Source organism: Rhinolophus sinicus, linkage group LG04, assembly GCF_036562045.2.
Source record: "Rhinolophus sinicus isolate RSC01 linkage group LG04, ASM3656204v1, whole genome shotgun sequence".
NCBI classification, from domain to species: Eukaryota; Metazoa; Chordata; class Mammalia; order Chiroptera; family Rhinolophidae; genus Rhinolophus; species Rhinolophus sinicus.
In genome coordinates, this window is record NC_133754.1 from 66,510,902 (window position 1) to 66,538,064 (window position 27,163).

The 27,163-nt window shown below is 38.0% G+C and overlaps 1 protein-coding gene across 2 annotated transcripts in view; it reads left to right on the top strand.

The window, feature by feature from the left end:
* GTF2E2 (general transcription factor IIE subunit 2) overlaps positions 1-27,163 on the top strand; it is a 50,609-nt gene extending 23,446 nt beyond the window's left edge. For both annotated transcript variants that reach the window (XM_019750508.2, XM_019750509.2), the window contains 5 exons: positions 9,307-9,414; positions 11,108-11,290; positions 14,102-14,195; positions 25,260-25,375; positions 26,644-27,163. In XM_019750508.2, coding sequence (XP_019606067.1) covers positions 9,307-9,414; positions 11,108-11,290; positions 14,102-14,195; positions 25,260-25,375; positions 26,644-26,763 — 621 coding nt within the window. In that variant the 3' untranslated portion in view covers positions 26,764-27,163. The remainder of the gene's footprint in view (positions 1-9,306; positions 9,415-11,107; positions 11,291-14,101; positions 14,196-25,259; positions 25,376-26,643) is intronic.

Here is a 27,163-nt window from a genome sequence, read left to right on the forward strand (position 1 = left end):
CCCTGCAGGTGGTCCTGATGTACGCTAAATTTTGGGAACCCATTGACCCAACTCCTGTTGATTCTGAGCATTATATTTGAATTTAGAAACTGAAGTCCAGAGAAAGTAAATGACGGGCTCATAGGCACAGCTCTGGTTGATAGTAAGGCCGGGTCGAGAACCTAAATTTATTTACAATTTTAAATAGAGTCTTTAAATTATACACCAGTATCTCCTAAATACAGGTATATAGAAGTACCTTGCAAAACATTGTTATACCTATAGCTCATGTATGTTACCTAATCAGTAAGTTGTGGATATAAGTTAATAATTGTCAACATTCTTTTGAATAGAGAATATTTTTCTGTTTTTATGCATTTTGCCCAGTTTATTAGCCTACTCTGTGTGTGTGTGTGTGTGTGTGTGTGTGTGTGTGTGTGGTTCCCCTGCCCCAGAAAGGATATCAACTCTAATGATAAAGTCAGTAGTGTAGGTAAATTTCACTGTTTTACTTCATTATTTTTTTTAACCTTATCCAAGTAGGCCACTTACTTGTTCTTAAATGAGCAGTAGAATCAGAGAAAGGGTCCTGCACCCAGGAGTACATTTGCATTGAAAGGGAGGGAAAATATTGTTCAGTTTTGTTTCTTAGTTCTTCCTGGTGGTTTTCAGTAATGCTGGAGACTGGCTGGTATCCTTCCCCCATCCTGAACAGCAGTAGAAAATTTCCTTTTGCCACATGATTTTTCAAAAAAATTTGTTTTCCTGTGAAATCCAGAATTCTTGTCACTTAAATTCAAAGCGTTTTTTTCTAGAGCTTTGTAGAAACCTGTTCAATCAGTCCACAGGATTAAAAAAAATGTCTGTTGAGAAAGCTAGCTTTATAGCCATTTCTCCATCTTCAAAGCAGTCAGTAAAGTATGGCCTACTATTTTCTTCTGTAATTCACCTTTTAGTTTAAATGTTCTTTTGAGAACTCCTCTTCTGCCAAGCTACTAGATTTCTGTATGTAGCAGGAGATTTGTGTGCTCAAGTATCCTGGTCTTTGTTTAATAAAGCAAATCACTTTTGTAGCATCATTCAAGACTTGTTTCCTTTCATTTCTAAGGGTTTTTGATACTAGTACATTCTGAAGAAAGCCGTCTTGTGACATCAGAATATACTTCTTTTTTCTTCCTCCTCCTCTTTCTCCTCCTCCCCTTCTCCTTCTCCTCTTCCTCCTCCTCTCCCTCTCCCTCCCCCTCCCCTTCCTCCTCCCCCTCCTTTCTTTTTTTTTTTTTTTTTTACTGAAGAGGGTAAAACCTTGTACTGAGCCAACCGTTGTTCATGGGGCACCTCAATGAAGATACCAGTGCAGTTCCTCCAAGACCTTTGTTTCCAGATATGAGGACACCACACTAAATATGTCTTGCTCTTTGCTCTTTTGTGGCAGTTCTTTGCAACAGAAAAGTTTTTCTTAAAAGTCATCATTTAAAAATTTTACAAATGTTACTGCTGCATGTCATTTATTGGTGAAATCTGTTGATGTGTCAACCTGGATAGACAAATTGTGTTTTCACCATCATGTGACATGTCTTCAATTTGTTGACTTATCATACTGTTTGATACTTTTCACTTTCTCATTTACTGTGCGTTTTCCTCACTATCATTTGACGTGTTGACATACTAGCTTCCTACCAACTGTGTGGTTTCCACCCCCCCGCACCCACCCCCGCATCCTACTCCCCCTTTTCTGGGTAATAAGTTCTTGTAATAACTTGCTTCCTGGACCTTTCACTGAATGAGACTTTTAAAAATAAATACAAAAACTTTGTTTGATTTGAGATTTCAATAGCTGTTTAAAATAGTAAGTACCTTGACTTATCCAATGTCTGTGATTTATATGTAAGTGTCTTTTCAGTTATGCTGGAGCCATTATACATTGTTTACCTCAAATGGAATAGGACACCTTGGATTACCAGCCCATGTAAAACCCTTTGATAAGTAGCTTTGTTGTAGTGGTAGGCTTTTTTTTTTTTTTTTTAAATGTTGCACTGGTACAGTGAAATGGCCCAAAAGATTATATATTTTTTTTATTACTAACCTTACTAGAATTGTTCATGGGCCTAGGCTTAGAATCCTCTTCTATCACAAATCTTATCTTCAAAAATCATCATACTAGACTGTCAGACATGGTTATAAAACAAATGCTAATAAAACCACAGAGAATAATAACTAAATGAGAAAAACACTGCCAAAAATACAAACATTTCACAATATATTTTGGCTGCTGGTTTCAATCTTTCAATATTTTGAATATATTATTCCAGTTTCTCCTGGTCTTTAGAGTTTGTGCTGAGAAATTTGATAACTTGACGGGGTTTCCTTTGTAGGTTACTGTCTTCTTTTCCCTGTCTGCCTTGAGAAATTTTTTTGCCATGAACTTTTGATAGTTTTAATGTAATGTGTCTTGAAAGTCTTTTTGTGTTGAGATAATTAGGTGTTCTGTGAGTTTCTCGTATCTACAGCTCCTTATCCAGGTTTGGGAAGTTCTCATCCATTATTTCTTTGAGTAGGCTCTCTGTTCCCTTCTTTCTCTCTCCTTCTGGGATAACCCATTGTCCTTATGTTGTCCTTTCTAATGGAGTCAGATAGTTCTTAGAGAATTCTTTCATTTTTTAAAGATATTCCCTTTCCTCTTGCACCTGAATTATTTCTACGTTTTTATCTTCGAGCTTGCTAATTCTCTCTTCTCTGGTCTTTTCTATTTCTAGGGCTTTTAATTTATTGAGTTCTTTTGAGTTCATTTATTGAGTTCTTCAGCTCCAGATTTCTGTTTGGTTCTTTTTTTTTTTTTTTAAAGAACCAATTGTGTTTTATTATTTTTCACTCTCTGTTAGGTTTGTTTTTTTAACTTTTTTTTTGTTATTTATTTTTATTGGGGAGTATTGGGGAACAGTGTGTTCCCCCAGGGCCCATCAGCTCCAAGTTGTTGTCCTTCATTCTAGTTGTTGAGGGCGCAGCTCAGTTCCAAGTCCTGTCGTTTTCAGTCTTAGTTGCCGGGGGCACAGCCCACTATCCCATGCAGGAATTGAACCAGCAACCTTGTTGTTGAGAGCTCGTGCTCTAACCAACTGAGCCATCCGGCTACCCTGTTTGGTTCTTTTTTATAGTATCAGTCTCTTTGGCAAAATATTCCTGTTCACTAATTTTATCCCTAAGCTCATTGAGCTGCCTTTCTGAGTTTTCTTCTATCTTGTTGAGTTTCTTCATGACTGCTATTTTGAATTCTCTGTGATTTAGATCACAGACTTCCATGACTTTGAGTTTGGTTTCTGGTGGATTGTCATTTTCTTTCTGTGTTACCGTGGTGGTTCATGCTGCTGAATGGGTTGTTCTCTGCCAGCATATTTAAAGTCATGAACATTTTCATTATTTGGGTACCGTTTTGATTTTACCAATTCAGTGGGTTGATGATTAGAGGTTTTTCTTTTGTTTTCTAGTAAATAGTACTATAGCACAAATTTTTGTTTTCTCTGACCTGTTCTATTTGCACCTCTGGGGTCGTGGTGGTGGGGCATCTCTGTGGCGTGGGAGACGCCCCCTGGGTGATGGGGAGGGTGGGTAACCCCGCTGTGCATGTGTTGCCTGGGTCTGTCAGCATCACCGCTGTGTGTGTTGGGGGGGATGTGGCAGGTTGGGGGAGCCAGGTTTGCAAACCAGCCTCTCTGCTACCTGATTCCCCACGGCGCTGGCACTGCTGTACTGGCTGGGAGGCTGTACACACGTCTCTGCTGCTGCTACCAGGCTCCCTGGCGACGTGAGCGCTGGCTGCCATGGTTGGAGGAAGGAGCTGGGTTCACAGGCGCCCATCCTGCTGCTGCCCCTCTTTCTCTCCACCAGGCAGCGGTGTGGGGGCTGCACCCCGACCCGCCACCGCTGCTGTGTTTTCTGGTGCCATCGCTCAGCCAAGGCAGGGGACCGTGGCTTCAGGCGCCATCCCTGTTCCGCCCCTTGTCCTGCCGCGCCCCCCCCCCCCCCCCCCCCGTGTGTTTCAGTACGCCCGCCTTTGGATGTACTGATGTGTGGAGCTCTGAGGCTCCTAGTGTGTTGAGCACAGGAACCTTTGTTGCGTTACAGATATTTGACTATTTGTAGATTTGAGGGAAGGTACTAAGGGTTCATCTCACTCTGCCATGACGCAGACTTCACTCTGGGAAAGGTTTTAATGTGAAGAAAACTAAGCAAAATATAGTAGATTTGATAATCAATGATAATGGAGAATATGGAATATTTTTCAAAGACTTGATGTGGCTGTCCTAGGACAAGTAAAATTACTCTAAATTCCCTCATTCCGTCTAGTTTAGGCTTCCATGTCCGTGTATCCAAAATATGCAGAAATATATCACATAAATCCACAATAAGCAAAATACTGTACTGATCTCCAGCAGTTTTTGATTGGCCACTTCTATTAAAATTTTTCTTTACATTTGTGCTAATGTACTACTATACTGAAACATTGTGTATGTTATAAACTTACAAAAAATTAGAAATTTAAAAAGTTCAGATAAAAGCTAAAATGAATATATTTTCTTAAAAAGCCCTTTTGCTGATTAAAAGCAGTATGAATGTGTGTCATCATGTGTGGAAATCTTCATTTAACCTTTTCTTATAAAGTGATTTGAATGTCTTAAGTTTAGTTTATTTTGAACCGTGGTTTCAGTTGCTTTTATAGCAGTAAATACAAAGATTTATAGATCTAAAGGGAAGAAAATACTTACTGGTTTCCTATTGCTACTACAGCAAATTACCCAAAACTTACTGACTTAAATAACAGAAATTGATTATTTTACAGTTTTATAAGTTAGTCTGTAGTCTGAAGTCAGTCTCACTGGGCTAAAGTCAGGCTATAGGCACAGGGCTGGCTCCTCTGGGGGCTCTGCGGGGACCTTCTGTTTCCTTTTCAGCTTCTAGAGGCCGTCTGCATTCCTTGGCACGCCCCCTTCCTTGCCTTACTCCAGCCTCTTACTTACACTAGCACATCTCCTGTTCACACTCACTCTGACTCCTGCCTCCCTTTTTCCCTTATAAGGACACTTGTGGTTATGTGGTTACAGTTGGGCCCACAGGATAATCCACAGGAATCTCTCCATCTCAGGATCCTTAATTGAATCACATTGGTGAAGTCTCTTTTGCCACATAAGGTGACATAGTTATAGGTTGCAGGGATTTGGACAGCAGTATTTAGGGGAGGGGATGCAATAATGACCACAGTACATTATTAGAATTTTGACACTAAGTTTTTTATTCCATCTCACCAGCTAGGCAGTTTGGTTAGTGAAAACCCATCTTCCCTTATGTCAGTCAGTTCATGCAAACGTCAAAAGGGCTTATAATTTTTTATATTTTTAATGAATTTATTTGAGACTCACAGAAGGGTCTTGTTTGGAAGAGTTTTTAAAAATAAAGGTTGAAAATTGTAAAAAATTTTTAAGTAGGTAGATATGACAGTTTTTAATTCTTATATATTTTAAATTCTGAAATTACATGATGGAAATATTACCAAAATATTCCTTTTCAAAATGCCCTTTCCATAGCATGAATTTCTTTCAAAAAGCAGTTTGTTTCTTATACACGTTGTTAAAATGCTGGTTTTATTTTCAAGGAACAGAATTATAATTGTTTTAAAAATAATTGTTAGCAAACTGAATGGCCTCTGTAATTATAGAAGTAGCTGACAAATTTGAAACATTTGCCTTTTTGGGAAAAGAAATTTGTAACTCAATTTTAAGTGTATATTTCTTATGGGTTTAAAAAAATCCTTGTACAGTCACTATAGTTTAAAAAACATTAACAAAATACATGTTCCCATAATGTTGGCTTCTTATAGAGCAGGTAAACTGCAATATGCTACTGAATGCTGAAAGGCCGTGTCTGTCAATCCCTTTGGCCTGTGGGATTCCCACTCTTCCCTCAGGATCCCTTCATGCATGTCATCATCTGAAGTGTGGATCTGACATGAAGCCAAGGGAGGCCCTGGTATCAATCCACATGTTACATATTAGTAAAGAATAATTTTTAAGTGGAAATTTTAAATTGAAATTTAACAAGCTTCTAAGGAATCATTCAAATGGATTGACTTGTTTACCCCCGGAGTGTATACACCCGGATTTGGGGACCACTGTACTAGACTGCAGCTGCCCCTCCTTCCTTTTTCTCTGTGTTTGAGTCCTCTAGCCCACATCCAGCTTTCTCTTTCTTCTCCTCTGACTCTACCTGTCTCTCTCTTTGGTAGGTAATTGTGTACCTAAGTTTCATATATGTATGTTTAGCTACAATCCTATTTTGGGAGCTCTTGAAAGGCAGACGTGGTAGTTTGCATTTCAATGTATGTCTCATTGCAGTACTTTTGGCATGTAGGAGTTACCACTAAATATTTGAATGAATAAGTGAATGAGTAGCAAATGCTCAATAAATAGTTTTTATGTGGTATGTGTTAGGCTTTGTCTTTATCTGCTTTCCAAACATACTTTTTGAAAAATGATTAATTCTGACTTTACAGTGACCTGACTGAAGCTCCAAGAGGTTCAGTAACCTGCCCAACAGTGATAGAACTTAGAGCCTGGAATTTTTTTTTAAATTTAATTTGTTTGTTTAGGAGAAGTAACATATCTCTTGGTATTAAAAAAAAATATAAAAAGGCATAAATGAAGAAGTTTTGTTCTCACCTTAATTCTATTTATTTTCTCCCCTGCCCTGCTTCCTATAGGTAGTCTCTTTTATTAGTTTTTGTGACTATATCTAATGGTTCTGTATCTAAAGAGTACAAATACATATTTTTATTTCTGCCTTTTCCAATAGAAAAGGTTTCATACTACATATGTTTTTAAACATGCTTTTTTACGTTTACTTTTGTTATTTTTTAAAAATTGAAATATAATTGACATATAACACTATTAGTTTTAGGTGTACAATATAATGATTTGATATATGTATATATTATACAACACAGTATTGTTAACTATAATTACCCTGTTGTACATTACATTCCTAGGACTTATTTATCTTACAACTGGAAGTTTGTACTTTTTGATCACATTCATTCATTTTGCCCACCCCTTACCCCTCACCTCTGGCCACCACCAGTCTGTTCTCTGTAAATTCGGATTTTTATATTTGTTTTTTGATTCCACATGTAAGTGAGATCATACAGTATTTGTCTTTCTCAGTCTGACTGACTTCATTTAGCATATTGCCCTCAGGATCCAACCATGTTGTTGCAAATGCAGGATTTCCTTCTTTGTTTGTGGCTAAATAATACTCCAGTGTGTGAGTGTGTGTGTGTGTGTGTTGTTTTTTAAATTGATTTTATTTTTTAGAGCTTTTCTAAGTTCGTAGCATAACTGAGCAGAAAGTACAGAGTTTTCATATGTTCACTGCCCCACCCGTCCCACACTGCATCCTGCACCATAGTTTACATTAGGATTCACTCTTTTTTTTAAGATTTTATTGGGGAAGGGGAATAAGACTTTATTGGGGAACAGTGTGTATGTACTTCCAGAATTTTTTCCAAGTTAAGTTGTTGTCCTTTCAATCCTAGTTGTGGAGGGTGCCGTTCAGCTTCAAGTTGTCTTTTCAGTCTTAGTTGTGGAGGGCGCAGCTCAGCTCCAGGTCCAGTTGCCGTTGCTAGTTGCAGGGGGCGCAGCCCACCGTCCCTTGTGGGAGTCGAACCGGCAAACTTGTGGTTGAGAGGACGCACTCCAACCAACTGAGCCATCCGGGAGTTCAGCGGCAGCTCAGCAGCAGCTCAGCTCAAGGTGCTGTGTTCAATCTTAGTTGCAGGGAGCGCTGCCCACCATCCCTTGTGGGAATTGAACCAGCAGCCTTGTGGTTGAGAGCCCACTGGCCCATGTGGGAATTGAACCGGCAGCCTTCGGAGTTAGGAGCACAGAGCTCTAACCACCTGAGCCACCGCGCCGGCCCCTAGGATTCACTCTTGATGTTGTACATTCTGTAGGTTTTGACAAGTGTATAATGAATGTGTTCATGATTATAGTATGCAGAATAGTTTACTGCCCTAAAAACCCTCTGTGCTCTGCCTATTTGTCCCTCCCGCCCCCTTAACCCTTGGCAACCACTCAGTTGTTTACTGCCTCCATAGTTTAGCCTTTTCCAGAAATGTCATGTAGTGGGAATGTAGCCATCTCAGATTAGATTCCTTCACTTAGTAATAGGCATTTAAGGTTCCTCCATGTCTTTTCATGGCTTGATAGTTCATTTCTTTTTGTGCTGAGTAATATTTTACTGTCTGGATGTACCACAGTTTTTTATTTTGTTTTGTTTTTGGTTGGTTATCAGTTCACTTACTGAAGGACATCTTGGTGCTTCCAAGTTTGGGAATTGTGAATACAGCAATAAACATCTCGTGTACAGGTTTTTATATGAACAGGATAAAAACTCCTTTGGGTAAATACTCAGGAGCATAATTGCTGGATCATAAAATAAGAATATATTTAATTTGAAAAGAAACTGCCAAACTGTTGTCCAGAGTGGCTGTACCATTTACCATTTCCACCAAGAGTAAATGAAAGTTTCCTTTCCTCCAAATCCTCACCAGTATATCTCTAAGTGAGCACACGGAGAACACCTGCATTTCCTTTCTAACATCTGCGTAGCAGCATAGGCGTGCCGCCGTTTATTCAGTTGGTCCTCTGCTGGTGGCCACTTAGGTTGTTTCTGATATTTTCCTTTTACTCATGATGCTGCAGTGACCACATCAGTTTTCTATGTTGTGCTGGTATATCTGGAGGGTAAATTCCTAGAAATGGGATTGCTGGGTGTAAGGACATAAATGTATTTATATTGTGAAATTGCCCTACGCAGTAGTTGTATCAGTTTGCATTCTTCCCACTGGTGTGTAAGAGGGCCTGTTTCCTTACAGCCCCACCATCAAACATACGGATTTTTGCTAGTATAATAATAGGTCAGGAATATCTTGGTAGAAGTTGAGTATCTTTTCATATGCTTAAGGGCATTTGCATTGCTTTCCTGTGATTTGTGTGTTCTTGTCTTTGTGTCATTTTCCTGTTAGATTTTTGGAGCTGTTAAAGTATTAGCTCTTTATGATGTGAGTTGCAAATATTTTTTCTCAGTTTATCATTTCATTTTAATAGAGCTACAAGTTTGAACCCTGTTCTGCCTGATTTTATAGTCCATTCTCTTTATCACTATAATTATACTGCCTCAAATAATACATCTTTTACATTGCTGAAAAGATTTGTTTATATTTAACTATTATTTAATGTAACCAGCATTTTAAAACTGTCTTCTAACATCTTCCCTCAATAGACACGTCATCAACGAGGAGATACACATCCTCTAACTTTAGAAGAAATTTTGGATGAAACCCAGCATTTAGATATTGGACTCAAGCAGAAACAATGGCTAATGACTGAGGTAAGAATAGGTTTAAAATACAGTTAAAAAAAATTAGTTGATTACCATGAAATATTTGCGATAACTAGGGTTTTTAATATACTGAAATCTGTTAATAATTGTTATTAGGTTGGTGCAAAAGTAATTGCGGTTCAAAAGGTTAAAAATAATAGCAAAAGTCACAGTTACTTTTGCACTAACCTAATACTTAAAAGAATTGGCATAGGGTCTTTGTTTTTGGTTTTTAAACATACATATTTTAAGATTGTTTGATTTGTTGGTTTTCATGTAATCTTACACATCTGTTTAAAAGTGTCAAAGACTTTAGCATAAAAGTGGTATAGAGGTTAGCCATTATAACAATTCCTTTTAAGTTTTTACAGGATTATTGAGGCTTATTTTGAGTTGCTAAATTTATAATGCATGTGTTGGCAAATTGTATTGTTTTTATATATGTTTTAGGACATTGAAAGTATGATGTATTGTAGGGATAGCAAGATAGTTTGTTAAGATATTTGTTACACTGTTACCACTATTATCACTTGATAGTGATGTCACTGCCTCTAGCGGGTAACTTGGGAAAATAATCATCAACGTTGTGTATGTACATACATTGGAAGATCAAAAACCCTGAAACAATCAGTGACCATGCTAATTTGGAAAAGAATAGCATTTTAAAAATTCAGATATTTGCCTCTTTTCTGTTTAAGTATGAGGTGATAAGAAGACTACTTTCTAGAACCAGTGCTATATTCTAAAGACCAAATGGAAAATTCCTAAAATATAATTCAATTTATTTTACCAAGCAAAATATTGTTCCTGATTTTCATAATATAAATAAACCAGTCAATCACTGTCATTGTAGCTCATTATATTATTGATATACAAATAGTGGTAATCCACATTTAAATTGTAGTTTCACAGGCTACGGACTTCAAATATTATTTTTATTACTATTTTATTCTCCTTTCTTTCTTTGTTTCTCCCTTTAGGGTCTCAGGCTGGCAGCTGCAAAAAAATAAATAAATAGGGTTGCTCTTTCTTGAAAAGCTTTCTTTCTGTTATTGGCTGCACAACAGAACTGACTAGGAATGTACTTACATTCATTAATTCCTGTATCCCTACTCAGTTTCATTCTCAAGCTGACATTATAGGTAAATTTCTTATATGCACTAGTCTGGTCCTTTTCACTTCCTTACACAGCTGCTAGTACTGGTGCCATTTGATACCAGATGGGACAGACTGACTACTGATCAAATATGTTCATGCCAGGGTAGTATTTCTCACATTCTAATGCCAATATGCAATAAACTATTCTTTTTTTTTTTTTTTTTTCAATAAACTATTCTTTGAAGATGGGATAGGCAATACCCAGTTCACTTTGTTTATTAATGTTAATTGGTGTTTTATTTATCTTACCACTTTTGTTTTCCAAAAGAATACTGGGTATAGCTTTCTTCAAAGCAGCTGTGATTAAATGGTTTCTTTCTCATCCAAAGAATTTGTGAAAATAATAAGCAGTTTCTTTTATAAAAATTGAGCACCATGCTGATCTTTATTGTGTTGGATCCTGAATGTCCATATTTTAGATCTGCTAGTTGATATTCACAAGATACTTTTTTGGGTATTGCTATTTTTTAAAATAATTAGAATTTAAGAGTGTATATATGAGGTTTCCTTTTGTTAATATATCCAAATCGTGTTACTGTTACAGGCATTAGTCAATAATCCCAAAATTGAAGTAATAGATGGGAAGTATGCCTTCAAACCCAAGTACAACTTGAAAGATAAGAAGGCCTTGCTTCGGCTCTTAGATCAGCATGACCAAAGAGGTTTAGGAGGAATTCTTTTAGAAGACATAGAGGAAGGACTGCCCAATTCCCAGAAAGCTGTCAAGGTAACCTGTCTTTTCTTTCTATGCTTTAATATAATTTGAATTAATGTCTGGTTTTTTAAAAATAGCAAAAGTTTTTAAATTTTTATTTTTAAAGCCTCCGTCATGTGTACTTGAGGGTTGTGAGCCAGCTGAAGATTTGAAACTTGTGTCTTGTGCTGCAGAGGACAGAGTGTAGTCATTTTTGTGTACCTTGGATAGCTCCCTTTTGTATTGCTGTTGTTTCTGATTGTTTGATTCTTCAGAATATTTCTGGAAAGTTTTCCTCAAAGACATTGTGTTTTTCTCATAAGTTTTTATGTTTATATGAGAACTGCTTCAACAAGACATTGTTAATCTGAGGAACCAGAGGCATTAACACACGAAACCATTGATGACTAATCTGGCTGTTTTGAATTCCTAAAGGGGCTATCAATAAATCATCCAGATTACACTGCCAGTTTCAATTCGGAACTCACTGGGAAAGGCTGCAAGTTCTTATTCTTCACAGTTACTAATGGTTGATGCTACCTGTGGAGTAAAACTTGCTCCTTTCTCTCCTCTACCTCTTGGTAATTCAGTTACATATATTAGACCTTTTGGTATTTTCCCACAAGTCCCTGAGGCTGGCTCTGTTTACTTCTGTTTTGTTTTGTTCTACTGATCTGTTGTCAAGTCCACTGACTTCTTCTTTACCTCCAATTTGTTAAGCCTAGTGGTGAACTTTTTATTTTAGAGATTGTATTTTTCAGTTGTAGACTTTTCATTCACTTTCATGATTTGTTTCTTTGCTGAGTTTTTGTTTCATTCATTACAAGAAAATTTTCCATTTTACTCTTATATATAATTTCTTGTATCTGTTTTAAGATCTTCTGATTTCAACAGCTGGGTCATCTTGGGCCTGGTCTGCACCAATTCTATTTGTCTCTTAAGTATGGTTAATGTTTTCCTGTTTCTTCATATACCTAATAAGTTTCTGTTGCATATTTAACATTATGAATTTATGTGTAAAGACTCGGGATTCTATTATACTCCTCCAAAGAGTGGTTTTAAGTAGGCATTTATCTTAGATATACTCAAACTCCAAACTTTATCTTCTCTGTAGTAGGTGGCATATGATAAATCTTTTACTTAGCTTTTTTACTTTTTAAAAAATATCCACAGTTTATAGTAGTTTTCTATGAAAGGGTTGGTCCCTTTAGGAACTATGCGGCCATTTCTAGAAGCCAGAACCCTTTTTATGATTTTTAACTTAAAAGTGTCTAAACTTAAAGAAAATAACAAAAAATAATAAAAGAACTGAAAAAAGAAACAAAATGTCTAAACTTAACCCACACAAATGTTGCAAATGATATGTAAACAAAGTTTATAAATTGTGCACTTTATAGTTTTTTTGAATGTAGAACTACTGAATCCTAGCTTAATAGTTGAGGGTGCTAGGTACATTTCCTGCTCCATTCTTTTTTCATATTTTGATAGGGACCAGTATTATTACTGTGCAGTAGACTTTTCGTCACATTCTTAAGTAGAACAGTGGTGTAAACTGCTAGTTGCTTATTCTATTTTAAATGATTTTGTGATGTAAAGTTACTGTGACACCCTATCTTTAGTGGCTCTGTTCCCTAAGGATGCTCAGAAGTGAAGGTCTCACAAAAAGCACAGAATCTATTTCATTTTCAGGCAGGATGATTTCTAAATTACTCGAAATACAGAATTTTTATTCTGTTCTTAATTACCTGGGTCCAATGAAGTCTATTATTTAAAAAAATAAATTATGAATAATTCACATAAAAATAAAGGAATGGTGGAAAACAGCTTTATTAGAAATTTTAATAACAATTTAACATAACTTTTGTATCAAGCACATTTTGGCAAACACATCACTAAGGTGGAAGAATATGCCCTTTTAGCAAAGTAAATGGCAAAGGTCCTTATACAATATTGCTTATGAAGTCCTTCCTTCCTGTTGAATAACTAACTGGATAAAATACCTTGTTTCCTTTATGTCCTTAAAAATATGCTGTTCACCTGTTGACGCTTAAGCTTGAGATTATTCATCTGTGGTATTGTCATCTAAACAGTCATAGTTTAAGACTTCATTTCTCTGATGAATTTCACTGGCATCATTAGCGTCTTAAGAGTGCTGCTCTGAGGCTTTGTGCATTCTTGTTCTCATTCATTAATAATAGTGAAATATCTTCTGTTGGTTTTCTTGTCATTACTCTGAGGAATAGGAAATAAAAAATTCTGAATTGTCAGCTGTGATCAAGAAAGCTGAAAACCAGCCAAGACTCTTTAGTCTTTTATATCTTGAAAGATGATGCAATACTTAGGGCATTGCAGTAAGAAAACTGAAGTGTGGCTATTTATCTCACACCCTAGGAGATTTAATCATTCTTCCATTTTCTTATTTTAGCTTATTAAAACGTAATTGGAAATAATTGATGAGTGCTGTTGAGCAAGTAGCAAAATATTTCAAGGTAGAGGAAAAGTAAAAACAGTAAGATCCTACAATTTTTATTAGATCAATAAAAGGGTCCAGTGGACCCAAATCATAATTGCTACATATATTGAATTTTATTCTGTTTTTAAAAAATAAGTAAATTTCCTTTCTGTATTTTGGAAAGCCTTTAAAAGTAAAAGTCTTGAAATACCAATCCTTAAAAATAGTCGGAATTGCTCAAAAAAGAAACGCAAGAATTAAAATTGGGTTTGTGGGCCCACAATAATGGTTTATTGAGGGTTAAAAGAAATGGGAATCCTTTGTTGTAAAATAAATTGGGGGGAAGCTGGGGTAATTTGGAGTTAACTGAAAAAAATTTCTTTATCTTTAAGGCTTTAGGGGACCAGATACTATTTGTAAATCGTCCTGATAAGAAGAAAATTCTTTTCTTCAATGATAAGAGCTGTCAATTTTCTGTGGATGAAGGTAAGTCTTTCTGTAGAAATACTTTCTTTAATTTGCAAATATGTTACAAATTTAGGTTGACAAAATTTATAATATTCATATTACAATTATTTAAATTTTATAATAATGTCTTTTTAGCATTATCATCTCTTAGAACAGAGCTAATAACTCCTACATTGAACATTGATTCTCAGAATGGAATTTGGAATATGTAATTTGAAAAATTTTAGGTTAATTGTTCTTACAATCATGGTACAGCAGTTTATAACTTCTTAGGCTTATAGCTCAGTTGTACAAAAAAAGTTTATTTCTTTACTATTTTATAAATATTAGTTTATATCTTGACATTACTTTTTTATGTTTTCTATCTCTTTGTTGAAGTTCTCCCTGAGATCATTGAGCATCCTTATAACCAGTGTTTTGAACTCTGCGTCTGGTAGATTGCTTGTCTCCATTGTGTTTAGTTCTTTCTTTGAAGTTTTGTTCTTTCATTTGGGATGTATTTGTCTCCTCATTTTGGCTGCCTCCCTGTGTTTGTTTGTATGTATTGGGTAGGGCTGCTATGTCTCTCGGTCTGAGTAGAGTGAGTGGCCTTATGTAGTAGGAGTGCTGTGGGGCTCAGTGGCGTAGTCTCCCTGATCACCTGAGGCAGGTGCTATGGCTATGTGCCCTCCTGTTGTAGTTGAGCTTTGATTCCTGTTGTCACATCAATGGGAGGGATTGACCCTGAGGCTAATTGGTTTGAGGACTGGCCATGTCTGCAGTGGAGGAGCTGTTGTGTAGGGGCTGACCCTACAGAGTAGGATTTGCTTTAGCAGGAGTCTGGTGTCTGCCCTTTGGGTGTGTCTTTTGTGGAGGTGGTTGGGTGGTTCTCCGGCGTGGTCTGAAGCTGGCCACTGGATGTGTTGATTTTGGGGCCTTTTGGGAGGGGCTCTGTTGCAGGCCAAGGTCAGCTGTTGCCTATGCCCTGCCCGGGGCACTTGGTATGAGCTACACAGTGATCTGCACTTTTTATTATAGTTGTGCTGGGCTTGGAGGTGCCTAGGAGAGGCTGGGCTGTGAACTGAGGCTCACTGTTGAGAGTGCTGGGCTTGGGGCTGTTTAACAAAAGGTATGGTGCATGCTGAAGCCAGCTGCTGCTTGTTTGGGGTTTGTGAACTTTTGAGAGATTTTAGAAAAGTTGCAGCATGAGCAAAGACAGATTGTACGGATAAGCCACTGGAAGCTGCTTGGGTGGGCCTGCGAGTTGGGTAGGGTGGGGTCTCAGGGAATCAACAGGGCAGGGTGAATGGTGTTAGCCAGGTTGATGGAGACTCAGATGTGGCACCCGCCTGTGTGTGCGTACAGGCTGGGTTGGGGAAGGGCTCGTGAAAGGAACAACGGTGTCTTTGAAGCACTTCTGTCTGGGAGAAAGCTCCCCCTCCAGCCCCCTCCCTTACAATTCAGTTCCTCCTTGTATGTCCCTGGTGCCTTTGAGCTGCTGCCCCAGCACTGGAGTTCAGACTGAGTCCATCAATGAATAAGTCTGTGTGGGGACCCTTTAAGGGGAATGCCTGGGATTCCAGCAGCTCTGTCTCAGTCACAATCCCTGCTGGTTCTCAGCCAGAAACTGTGGGGACTTCCCTTCCCGCCAGTGGAAGCCTGGGCTGTGGAGCCTGGTGTGGGCCTGGGACCCCTCACTCCTCACGGGGGACCTCCACAGTCAAGATATTGCTCCTGATTTTTAACCATCACGTGTAGGTGTGGGAGCAGGCCATTCCATGTCTCCTCCCCTCCTACAAGTCTCGACATGGCTTGTTCAGTATGTCCTTGGTTATAGGACTTCCGTTCAGCTGGACTTCAGGCAACTCTCAATGGTGGTGGCTCTGTAGTTGTAATTTTGATGTAGTCGTGGGAGGAGGCCAGCACAGTGTTTGCCTATTCTGCCATCTTGACTGGAAGCTTAAACAACATTCAAAGTATTTTCTTTGCCTATGTCCTTTTTTTTAAGTTTTCTGTCTTGTGAATCAATTTTGGTAATTTGTGTTTTCCTATAAAATTATTCCTTTTTTATTTTCAAGTTTAATAAAGTGTATGATTTTGCAGAGTATGACCTAGAAGTTGTTTACTTTTTTTTTTTTCTGTTATTTTCCCTTTTTATTGCTAACTTTTTGTATTTGGGCTTTCTTCCGTATTTCTTTGTTATGCTAGCTATTGATTTATTTTACTTGCTGTGTGTTTTTGTTTTAAAAGAAAATATAATCTATCAGATCACCCTTTACATAGTCATTTTTTTCACTTCTTAATCTGAGCACTGATGGAGCAAACATTAAAATCTCCCATTGCTTTTATATCTTTGTGAATTTTGCCAGCATTTTCTGTAGATACTGCTTTATGTATTTTCCTACAGTGGTTTTAGTTTATAAATGTTCTTGACAGACAGTTTAAGGATTGTATCTATAATCATTATAAAATATCCCTGTTGGTCATATTAATTTGACTGATATATTTTTGCCCATTCTTTTATTTTATACCTTTGTTTTAGATGTTTCTTTTGTAAATGGCATATGATTGGTTTTTACTTTTTAAATCAGTTCTGAGTGTCATTTTTATTTACTATATTGTATGATATATTTTCCCCATTATCTGGAAATTGTATGATTTTGGTGCGGACTCTTCTATATAAATGTATATGTGTATATATAAAAAGTGGTTCTCTATATCTTTCAGTAATTTGTTTAAACTTCTAGTTATCAGTTTACCAACTTCATTCTCTTCTTTTTATTCCATAGTTGACACTTTCTGGGATTTTTGGTACAATCTATTTATTCATGAATCCATTTATTCAACGAATATTTGTTTGCAAAATTATTCTAAATGCTATATACATGTGGTAAAGATATTAAGCAAAACCAGCAAGTCATTGAATAGAAGGTATTCTAGTTATCCACTTCTGTGTAACAACTCATCCCAAATTGAGTGGCTTAAAACAACTTATTAGTATTTGTCTTGGTTCTATGTTTGGGTTCAACTGAGCAATTCTTACTTGATGTCTCTAAATGTATTTGAAGTAAATGGTAGCTGGGGCTGAAGGTTCAGCTGGACTTGATAACTGCTGGCTGAGAGCTTGGTTGGGCTTCTCCCTGTTACTCTGACTTCTCCATGTGTCACTGGCTTCTCACAGAAGAGTGGCTGGTTTCTGAGGGGGAGTGTCAAGAGTGAGCCAATTCTAAGATACTAGATTACCAGTTTATTGTAAGAGGATATACCTCAGGGACAGCCAGATGGAAGGGATGCATAAGACAAAGTACTACCGCTATGTGGGAAGGGAGGTGAGGTTTCCGTGCTCTGTTGGAGCATGCCGTCCTCCCCACAACTTCACCAACCCGGAAGCTCCAACAAATATTTATTGATCTGCTGTTATATGCCTCACTCATTTTGCTAAATGTAGGGGCTTATTGATGTAAGAAACATCCAAACCTGTAGAGAATTTTTATAAGAATTTATTCGAGCCAAAAAGGATATGCGTGGAAGCAGGTTCTCAACAAACTGAGATAAAATGCTTCCAAGAAATGACAGTTTGCAGCTTCTTTTATGCATTTGAAATTAAGGGAGGTAACATGAAGGTGAGAGAAAGCAAGGCAGGCATTGGATTACAGGATAGTTAACAAGATTGTGTGTGCTCTTGAAATTGATCACACTTCAGGAGGAGGGATCTGAAAGAATCCTCACACTTTAGAAGAAGGAAGGGTCTGAAAAAAGAGACATTTCAAAGGTGTGTTAACGTAGATACACAGAAACAATGGATGGGGCTTGCTTGAGGCAAAGATAAGCTTTTTATTCAAAGAAGTTATATGACTACCCACCATGACCTGCCCAGTTATGAATTTATGATCAGATCACCCCATGAGGTTACTTTCCGTAGAACCCCATTTTGGTCCACAATGTGGTAGCTACACACGGACTAACAGGTGTGATGCAATGGCCATTTATATACCATAATTGATGTTTTCCTTAAGTGATAAAGAATTCTTCGTACAGATCTGAAAAACATGAAGTGCAGCTTTTCTGTGATTTACAAAGGTTAATCATACTATATACTATATATAGTAGACAGTGTATAATTCTAGAAAATCCAGTGTGTATTAAACCAATATAAAAATAATTTGTTTATATATGTAAAACCGTTGGTTTCTAGGCTCAGTTTATTATTGTAAATTGATATGTTTCATTAATTTCTACACTTTCCAGGCTTTTTCAACCTTGGCAGTATTGCTATTTGAAGGTGGATAATTTTTTTGGTGTTGAGGTTGTCACTGTACACTCTAGGATGTGTAGCAGCACCCCCAGTAGCATACCATCCCCCACATTATGACAATAAAAAATGTCTCCAGACATTACCAAATTGCCTGGGTTGAAAATTATATTTAAGGTACAGTTTATGTTTATAAAATAGAGAAAAATTAAGATACACTGTCTTTAAACTTCTTTTCATGCATTCTTGTGTTAAGCACATTCATTGATATAAGGGATATCAAAGTGAGTAGATTTCTGTCCTTCAGCTTACAGGCTGAGGAAGGAATGACATGGGAACACATTGTGCAGCATGTCGCATATTGTCATTATGATGTTCATACAAGTGCTTAAGGCCCTGGGGGGCACCGCCGGGGTAAGGCCCTGGGGGGCACCGCTGGGGTAAGGCCCTGTTCTTTTAGTTGAAAGTGTTGGTGTTGCGTAAGTCACTCATTTAAGAAAACTGAGTTTTTGTTAATGGTGTAAAGTATGTGTGTTTCCAGTGAAGACCCATTGAAACTTGATACATGTCTTAATATTTGTCTTTGTATTTTTTTGTATTTTCTCCTCAAAATGCTTTGTCCTGAATGTATTGATAAAGATTTTTGTTTTGGCCCACTAGGTGGCAGTCTTATCTATAAAGACGAAATCTTACCCCAGAGCAAGCTTTTAGTTACTGAAGATTCATCCTTTGTTTTATCTGTAATAGAAGGAAATGCCCTAAAATGAGATATAGCACAAGTAAGAGAATTTATTGTGTAGTAATTTTAAAAATCAAATAGATAAGTGAACACAGTAGTTGGAGCTAGGTGTGCATCTTATTTCACAAAGGCATTTGGTATTTCCTTAAATCAGGATCATATTCATTTAGAGGAGGCAGTATAAATGCAGTGATCAAGAGAATGGTCTGAGTAGTCAAACTGTAGGTTTAAATCTTAGCTCTGCTCCTTACTAGCTTAGGCAGGATCCTTAACCCTTCTCTGTCTGAGATTCCTCCTCTATATAATAGGTAACTTCCAGGGGAGTTCTCAAGAAGCCCCCCTCATGCTGCCATTTCTGTGACGTCACTCTCCTCACCTATAAAATAGGAATAATGGTATCTATATCTCATGGTCCTTGTAAGGATTAAATAAGTTAATATAAATAAAAGTGCTTACAGTTTGGAACAGAACCTGGCACATAGTAAGAATAATAGTAATGTTAGCTATTAGTATCATTGAAAATATAAAATAGTACCAAAATGCTAAGTGTTTTAATCTTACTTATCTGGTTACTTACTTATATTTATTTATCTGGTTTTCGACTCAGTGGATCTGTAGTTTTGTACTTGGTTAGACAGATGGCAAAGAAACATCCAGTTTAGCCTTCTGGACACATTTGCACTGATCTTTTGTAGTTACATAACGTTTGTTGGTGTTCCTGGTAATAAATTCGATGACCTTCTGATTTTTCTCCCACTGCTTATAACTTACTCTTTTCTGCCTGGAAAGCTAAACAATTTCAACTTTATCCTTAGAATTCAGGACTTATCCCAGTAGCTACTTCCCTGGTGATTTGATGCTGGTTTAGGTCATTATTTTTTAATGGCTATATGATATTCCATTTTATGGATGTACTTTAAAAAATTTGTTCTGGTATTCCACAGATAGAAATTCAGGGTTTTTTTTGTCTTATATTTTCTGTGTGCTATTATAAATAGTGCTCAGTTCTTGAACATAAATATATGCCCAGTTGCCCAATTATCTCCTTATTGTAGTTTTCTTTAAGTAGATTGCTGGGTCAAATATAAGGCAGATTTTTAAAATTTTGAACAGCTTGCCTATTACCCATCGTAAAATTTGAACCAATTCTTTGGACCAATTTAACTCTTCACGGCAGTATATTAGAAGATACCCATTTCTTTACCCTCACCAGTTTTTAGTTGATTTTGTCAGCCTCATAGAAAATAAAGATTATTTAATTTGTATTTTCTTGCAATGATTTTATAAAATTAAAGAAAACAAGGTTATTGCTCTTAGTACCTCTGTCAGCTGAGCATTGTCTTTCCCCACATACATTAAAAAGTAATGGGATCCTGTGAGATTCTGTCTTAGGGCCCTGCCTTCTAGCATTCATTTTAAGTATTTTTGCAGCTGTAATACATTTACATAGTGGATGTAATTTTTAAACATTACAACAATATTGAGCTAAGGAAAGGCAGGAATTGAAGTAGAAATGTCTTATTGAAAAAAATAAAGACAATGAAGAGTTCTTATTCAGTGATTTTCCCTTTGAAAATAGTTCCAGTGACATTTCTTTTAGCAAAAGGAATTAAATTTTGTTTTTAATATACTTGCAATTCCATTGTGCCATGAAAATTTATAGTGTTGTATATGTATATTTTTGGTGGTACATTAATATACAGATTAGCTTTCCAGACCACTGCTGTCACTATTCTAGTAGGTATTATTCCCTTTGTGTCATAAGAGGCCTGAAATATAGAAACTCTGTACATATCAAGTAGAAAGTGAAACTAGTTTCAATTTTCAAGGAACTGAATTTTGCAGTGGTAACAGAGGCTTGGTAAATAGTGTATTGAATAAAATTTACCATTGGGTAAAAGGTGTTTTTATCATATGCACTTTTATTCTCTTTGCTGTTTTTGTTATACAGAGAGAATCATACAGCTTAATTGATATACAGTTATGTAATACGTACTCATATTCTAAATTAATGAATACAATTTGTACATGTGGCTAGAATTTAACAAGTTATGGTTAAAATCCCAGAACTGTTCTTTTGTTTGTGACATACTTCCTTCAATAGCTATGGTAAATTTGATGTGTGAAATTCTGGTTATGATACACATTTTTAAACAATTTTATGTACTTTCTTGGAGTTAGAGAAATGTTTTTATTGCTGACTTGGAAGTTTGACCTGAAGCTATTTCTCTCATATGTCCCCATAGGGAACAGAGCTACTCACATTAATCACATTGTTCTTAAAGTTTGGCTAAAAAGTAAATAGATGGAGACTTCTAGCTTTCACTTAGAATGGAAAAGCTGGAGAAAGCTTTGTTCCCACCCTTACAGCAATAACAACAATAACAATAAATCCTAGGCAACTGCGAATTTATAGTTTTCTTGTATCTATCAGAGAGCTGAGGTTGCAGGGCCACCACCTGTCCCAGAATCTGAGGAAAGGCAGCTCCCTCTAAGAAAAGATGAGATGAAAGCTGTTTACCTGGGACAGACAAAATGAACACCTCTCAGAAGAATTCAGTTGAATTTTTCAATGAACTGCTAAAGGCTTAGTGTGGTCTGGCAAGAGAATATAGAACGCCTGAGGGCTACAGACATGTGGGAATTTGCACCCATCTCCACAGATGTCACTAGCTGCTTATGACAAAGGTAGAAACTAGGGTGGGAGCGGGTACTGCCCAGTTTGGGCCGGTCTGGAGGAGGGCAACAGTAGTAGACGCTTCAGGAAAGACATGAAGCTTTGTCTAAATCTTTCTCCTTACCTCTCTCCTATAAGACAAAAGTCTTAAATTGCTGTGGGAAGGGAACAGAAAGGAAATCCTCTACTGCCAAGAAAGGGGCAGCAATATGTGCTGGGTCCAGAACTTTAGCACAGGGGGCAGAGCAGGAACACTGAGAAGGCCACCCCCCAGACACCAAGGAACACAGTGCTTGCCTAAGGCAGAGGTTTAATCAGAATATGAGAGAACTCCCACCCCATACCAGGCTCACAGATATGGATTATCAGGTAACAGTAGAATGCCAAGAAGTCCAAGAGCTTGGAGGCTGACAGACCATCTTAGGTCTAACTTAAAGGGAAGACCTAAAGCCACAGGTTGAGTGGACATTGAGAAAACTCTGGCAAACAAGCCTCTATCCTAAGCACAGGTATGGCTAGAGGAATTTGAAGTCTGTGGTGCATTGTGGGTAACCATAGAGCAACAAATTCCAAACCAAGCTCATGTCCTGACTCTAGAGTGAACCCTCCTCCACACACTAAAGGCCTAGCAGAAGGAACAGCATGCCCATATCCAGGCACAAAAACTATTTACCTCAGTCTCAGCTGTCCTACAGAGGATATCCTGCTTTCAAACAAATTCTGAGGCATAAAAAGAAACAAGGAAAAGCAATGCACTTTTGAGACAAGGGAATTAATAGAGCCGAATTCTTAGGAGACAGATATTGGAACTATGAGACATGGAATTTAAAATAACTGATTAATATGTTAAGCCCTCTAGTAGGAAAGACAGACAACATGCTTTATCAGGTAGGATATTTCAGCAGCGAGATAAACATCATAAGAAAATCAAATGAAAATTCTAGAAATGAAAAGCACAGTAACAGACAAAGAAGGTCTTCAATAAGCTCATCAGTAAACTTGGCATAACCAAGGAAAGAATCTTTAAACTTGAAGATAGGCCAATACAAATATCTAAACTGAAATGCAAAGGAAAAAAACCGTGAAAAAATAAAACAGTATCGTTTAGCTTTGAGATAATGTCAGATGGTCTGAATGTGTAATTAAAATCTCAGGAGAAGAGGAAGAGAATGGGACAGAAGAAATAATGGCCAGGAATTTTCAAAAATTGACAGACAACAAAACAAAGATCCTAGAAGCACAGAGAACACGAGGCAAGATAATCCCAAAAAACAAACAAATGACGGAAAAACACCTAGGCATATTATATTCACACTGCTGAAAAATGAAGATGAAGAGAAAATATTGAAGGTAGTCAGAGGGAAAAGCTCATTATAAAGGAAAAAATAATTATAGCAGACTTCTCATTTGAATATGTGCAAACCAAAAGACAGTGCAATGACATCTTTAAAGGGACAAAAGGGAAAAACTTTTCAACTCAAAATTCTGTACCCAGCAAAAAGTCTTTCAAAAATGAGGGAAAACTACTCTTTCAGAGTAATACTGTCAGCATCACAGAAACTGAGAGAATGCATTATCATCAGACGTGCATTACCAGAAATACTAAGGAAGTTCTTCAGGCAGAAGGAATGTGATACTAGACAGTAACCTGGATCTGTACAAACAAGAGTGTGTGCTGTAAATGGAAAAAATAAAGATAAATATAAAATTCATGTTTTTCTGGCTCAGTTAGCTAGAGCCCAGTGCTCATAACACCAGCGTTGTTGGTTCAATTCCCACATTGGCTAGTGAGCTGCACCCTCCACAACTGGATTGAAAATAACGACTTGACTTGGAGCTGATGGGTCCTGGAAAAACACATTGTTCTCCAATACCCCCCCCCCCAATTAAATAAATAAATAAATAAATAAATAAATTCATGTTTTTCTAATTTAAAAATGTTAAATTTTTAATTAAAAACTTTCTTAATTGCTCTGAAAGATAGCTGACTAAAGCAAAAATATTAGAAATGTATTTTGTGTTTAGAGCACATGTAATAGTAAAATTTAGAACGATAGCTCAGAGGTCAGGAAGGAGTATACTATTAGGACATTTTTACACTGCTTGTGAACTGGGATAATTTACTTGAAGCTAGAACAACATGGGAACTAGGTGCGCCAGTACCTTACACAGTTGAAAAGCCGAGTGCAATTTTTTTTTTTTTTTTAAGATTTTATTGGGGAAGGGGAACAGGACTTTATTGGGGAACAGTGTGTACTTTCAGGACTTTTTTTCCAAGTCAAGTTGTCCTTTCAATCTTAGTTGTGGAGGGTGCTATTCAGCTTCAAGTTGTTGTCCTTTTCAGTCTTAGTTGTGGAGGGCGCAGCTCAGCTCCAGGTCCAGTTGCCATTGCTAATTGCAGGGGGCGCAGCCCACCATCCCTTGCGGGAGTCGAACTGGCAACCTTGTGGATGAGAGGACGCGCTCCAACCCAGCCATCCGGGAGGCAGCTCAGTTCAAGGTGCCGTGTTCAATCTTAGTTGCAGGGGGCAGAGCCCACCATCCCTTGCGGGACTCGGAGGAGTCAAACCGGCAACCTTGTGGCTGAGAGCCCACCGGCCCATGTGGGAATAGAACGGGCAGCCTTCGGAGTTAGGAGCACGGAGCTCCAACCGCCCGAGCCACCGGGCTGGCCCCCGAGTGTAATTTTTGACTCTCCCAAAACTTAACTACCAATAGCTTATTGTTGACTGGAAGTCTTACCGATAACATAAGCAGTCATTTAACACATTTTTATGTCGCATGTTATATAACGTATTCTTAAAGTAAGCTAGAGAAAATGTTATTAAAATCATAAGGTTTGTCTGTGAGTTTTTTCAAATTGTCACAAATCTTCCCCCAATTTTCCCAATATATTTTCTGGAAGAAAAAAAATCCACGTGGAAGTGGACCCGTGCAGTTCAAACCCCTGTTGTTCAAGGGTCACCTGTAAACTGTTACAGCTCCTCGCTCCAGTATAAAACTTTGGTTCCCCATCTCCCTATGTGTTTCTTTTTACCTGTAGGAGATGAGATGGAGTATTCTGTGCTCAGGGGAGATAAGCAGGAATTTGAACTATTTCATAACTGATGTTTGGAATAAAGGGAGAGTGTCAGCTGCCTTTCTTCCCCAGGCAAGCAGGGAGGCCTTGAGCACGAGGCCCTTTCTTGATTAGGCTAGAAATAGAATCCTACTGATCTGCTGTGTAATTATGCAGTTTATGTTTCCAGGCCCTTCTGCTGCTACTCAGTGTCCAGTATTTGAATGCCATTGTCTTACTTCCTTTGTTTTTATAATGAAATCGCAGGTGTGCTAATGTAGATCAGAGGAGACAATATTGAAGCCTGGATTTCTATCACTGAGAGGCTATAGCTTGTAAACATCTGTTGTAAAATAACTACTGTCTTGCCGGCACAGAGTTTCAGAAACTGTGGAGGAGTGTCACTGTGGATTCAATGGATGAGGAGAAAATTGAAGAATATCTGAAGCGACAGGGTATTTCTTCCATGCAGGAATCCGGACCAAAGAAAGTGGTATGTAATCGCTAGAAAAAAAACGTAATCCTCTGTTCTTTGAACTGTTAGGCTGCCTCCTGTTCTACTCTGCGAAGTTTTTCTGTGTCCTAATCCATGGATTTTGGTCAGCTGCAAACTAGATCATGTGTGTTTTTTTGAGGGCCAGTGGATCTCTTTGCCCTCAAGTGCTGCTCCCCAGGCATGTGCAGTTTTCCCCATCACCCCTCCAACCCCTGTCCTGGCAGTGTCGACTCTTAAGCTCCAGCCACACCGCATGTTTTCTAGTGCCCACATATTAGCCGCCCAGTCTCTAGCCAGGCGCCTGCTTCCTCATCTTGGCTGCTATGGCTTTAGTCGTGCTCTCCTCCCTTTGCTCCGGTGAGCCCGGTGGTCTTGGTGTCTGGTCTTCCTTAGCCCTGATCACACTGAATTGTCCTTGTTGATTTTCAGATCTCTTAGGAATCAGTTATTTTCTCTTTGTAGCCCCAAATCCTGCTCAGGTGAGGGATTTGTAATGGAGTGAGGACTTGTGAATTGCCTCGTACCAGCTAATCAACTGTGTTAGTCCAAGGACAAAGCCCAGATGAGGAATAACTCAGCAGCACTATAGATTCTGGCTGCTGTACCTCTCTCCCTCTTTTCCTCGTCCACCATCAGCTGTGTAGCTTGCTTTCTTTGTGACTGTTCGGGTGTGTGCATGCACGTGCAATGAATTCTTAAGACTCCTTAAAAGGGAAGATTTATTGCCAGTAATTTCCATGAATTAGTGTAATTGCAGCACTTCATGGTTTCCTGTCATTGTTTAGCTTGTTGGTTTCATCATGTGGCATTACTATTTCAGGTATACTGAGAAGAATAGAGAATGATAATAACAAATCTTCGTGTTCCTGTCCACTTCCCAATTTTGCCGTATCTGTTTCGCCCTGTTTACATCAGATCTTTTTTTTTGGTAATGATGGATATATTTTTAAACCAGATAATAGTGATGAAAATCAAAGAGCTTTACTGTGTCTCTTTATCCTCTTAGTGCCTAGAATAGTTCTGGTCAGTTGTTGTGCCAGCCCATTTATTCCGGATGGGGGCACACATGTCGTAACAGAAAGCACTGGGCCTCCCTGCGGCTGCGAGTGTGCTGGGGATTGGTGTGTGTGAGGCCGGGCAACAGAGCAGGAAAGCAGGTCACACACCCCGCATCTCTCTGCTGCTGGTTTCCAGGCACCCTTAGTACATCCTGCCACATCATCCCTCTGAGGAGCTACTGTTTCTGTTTTTACCTTTCCCTGTAGGCCCCTATTCAGAGAAGGAAAAAGCCTGCCTCGCAGAAAAAGCGCCGGTTTAAGACTCACAATGAACACATGGCTGGAGTGCTGAAGGACTACTCTGATGTGGCTCCCGGCAAACAGTGAGCACTTCGTACGTGAGCACAGAGCTGCCATGGCTACGTCAGGACCTTGCGTACTGATACTGGCATCTGAAGACGGACTCTTCCCACCCTGCTTCTTAGGACTGAGGAGAGGAGCAGTTCAGTTTACAGAACAAGTGCAAATTACCAAACTCAAAGCTTATTTTAATGGAATAGGCTAATGAGCAATGTGATGTCCCTGTTAACCTGCTGTCACTTCTTGGGGGAAAGGCACTTAGCATGGATGCAGGTGTCCTTGCTATTTATCGCTACTTCTAAGTGGTTCCTGGTTCCATTTTTCCTCTCTTATTATTTTAGAGCAAGTTTGCAGATAGTCTTGAATGTAATACTTGTTTATTCCAAAGAACATATTTATAATAAAATCATTGTCGAAGGAACTCGAA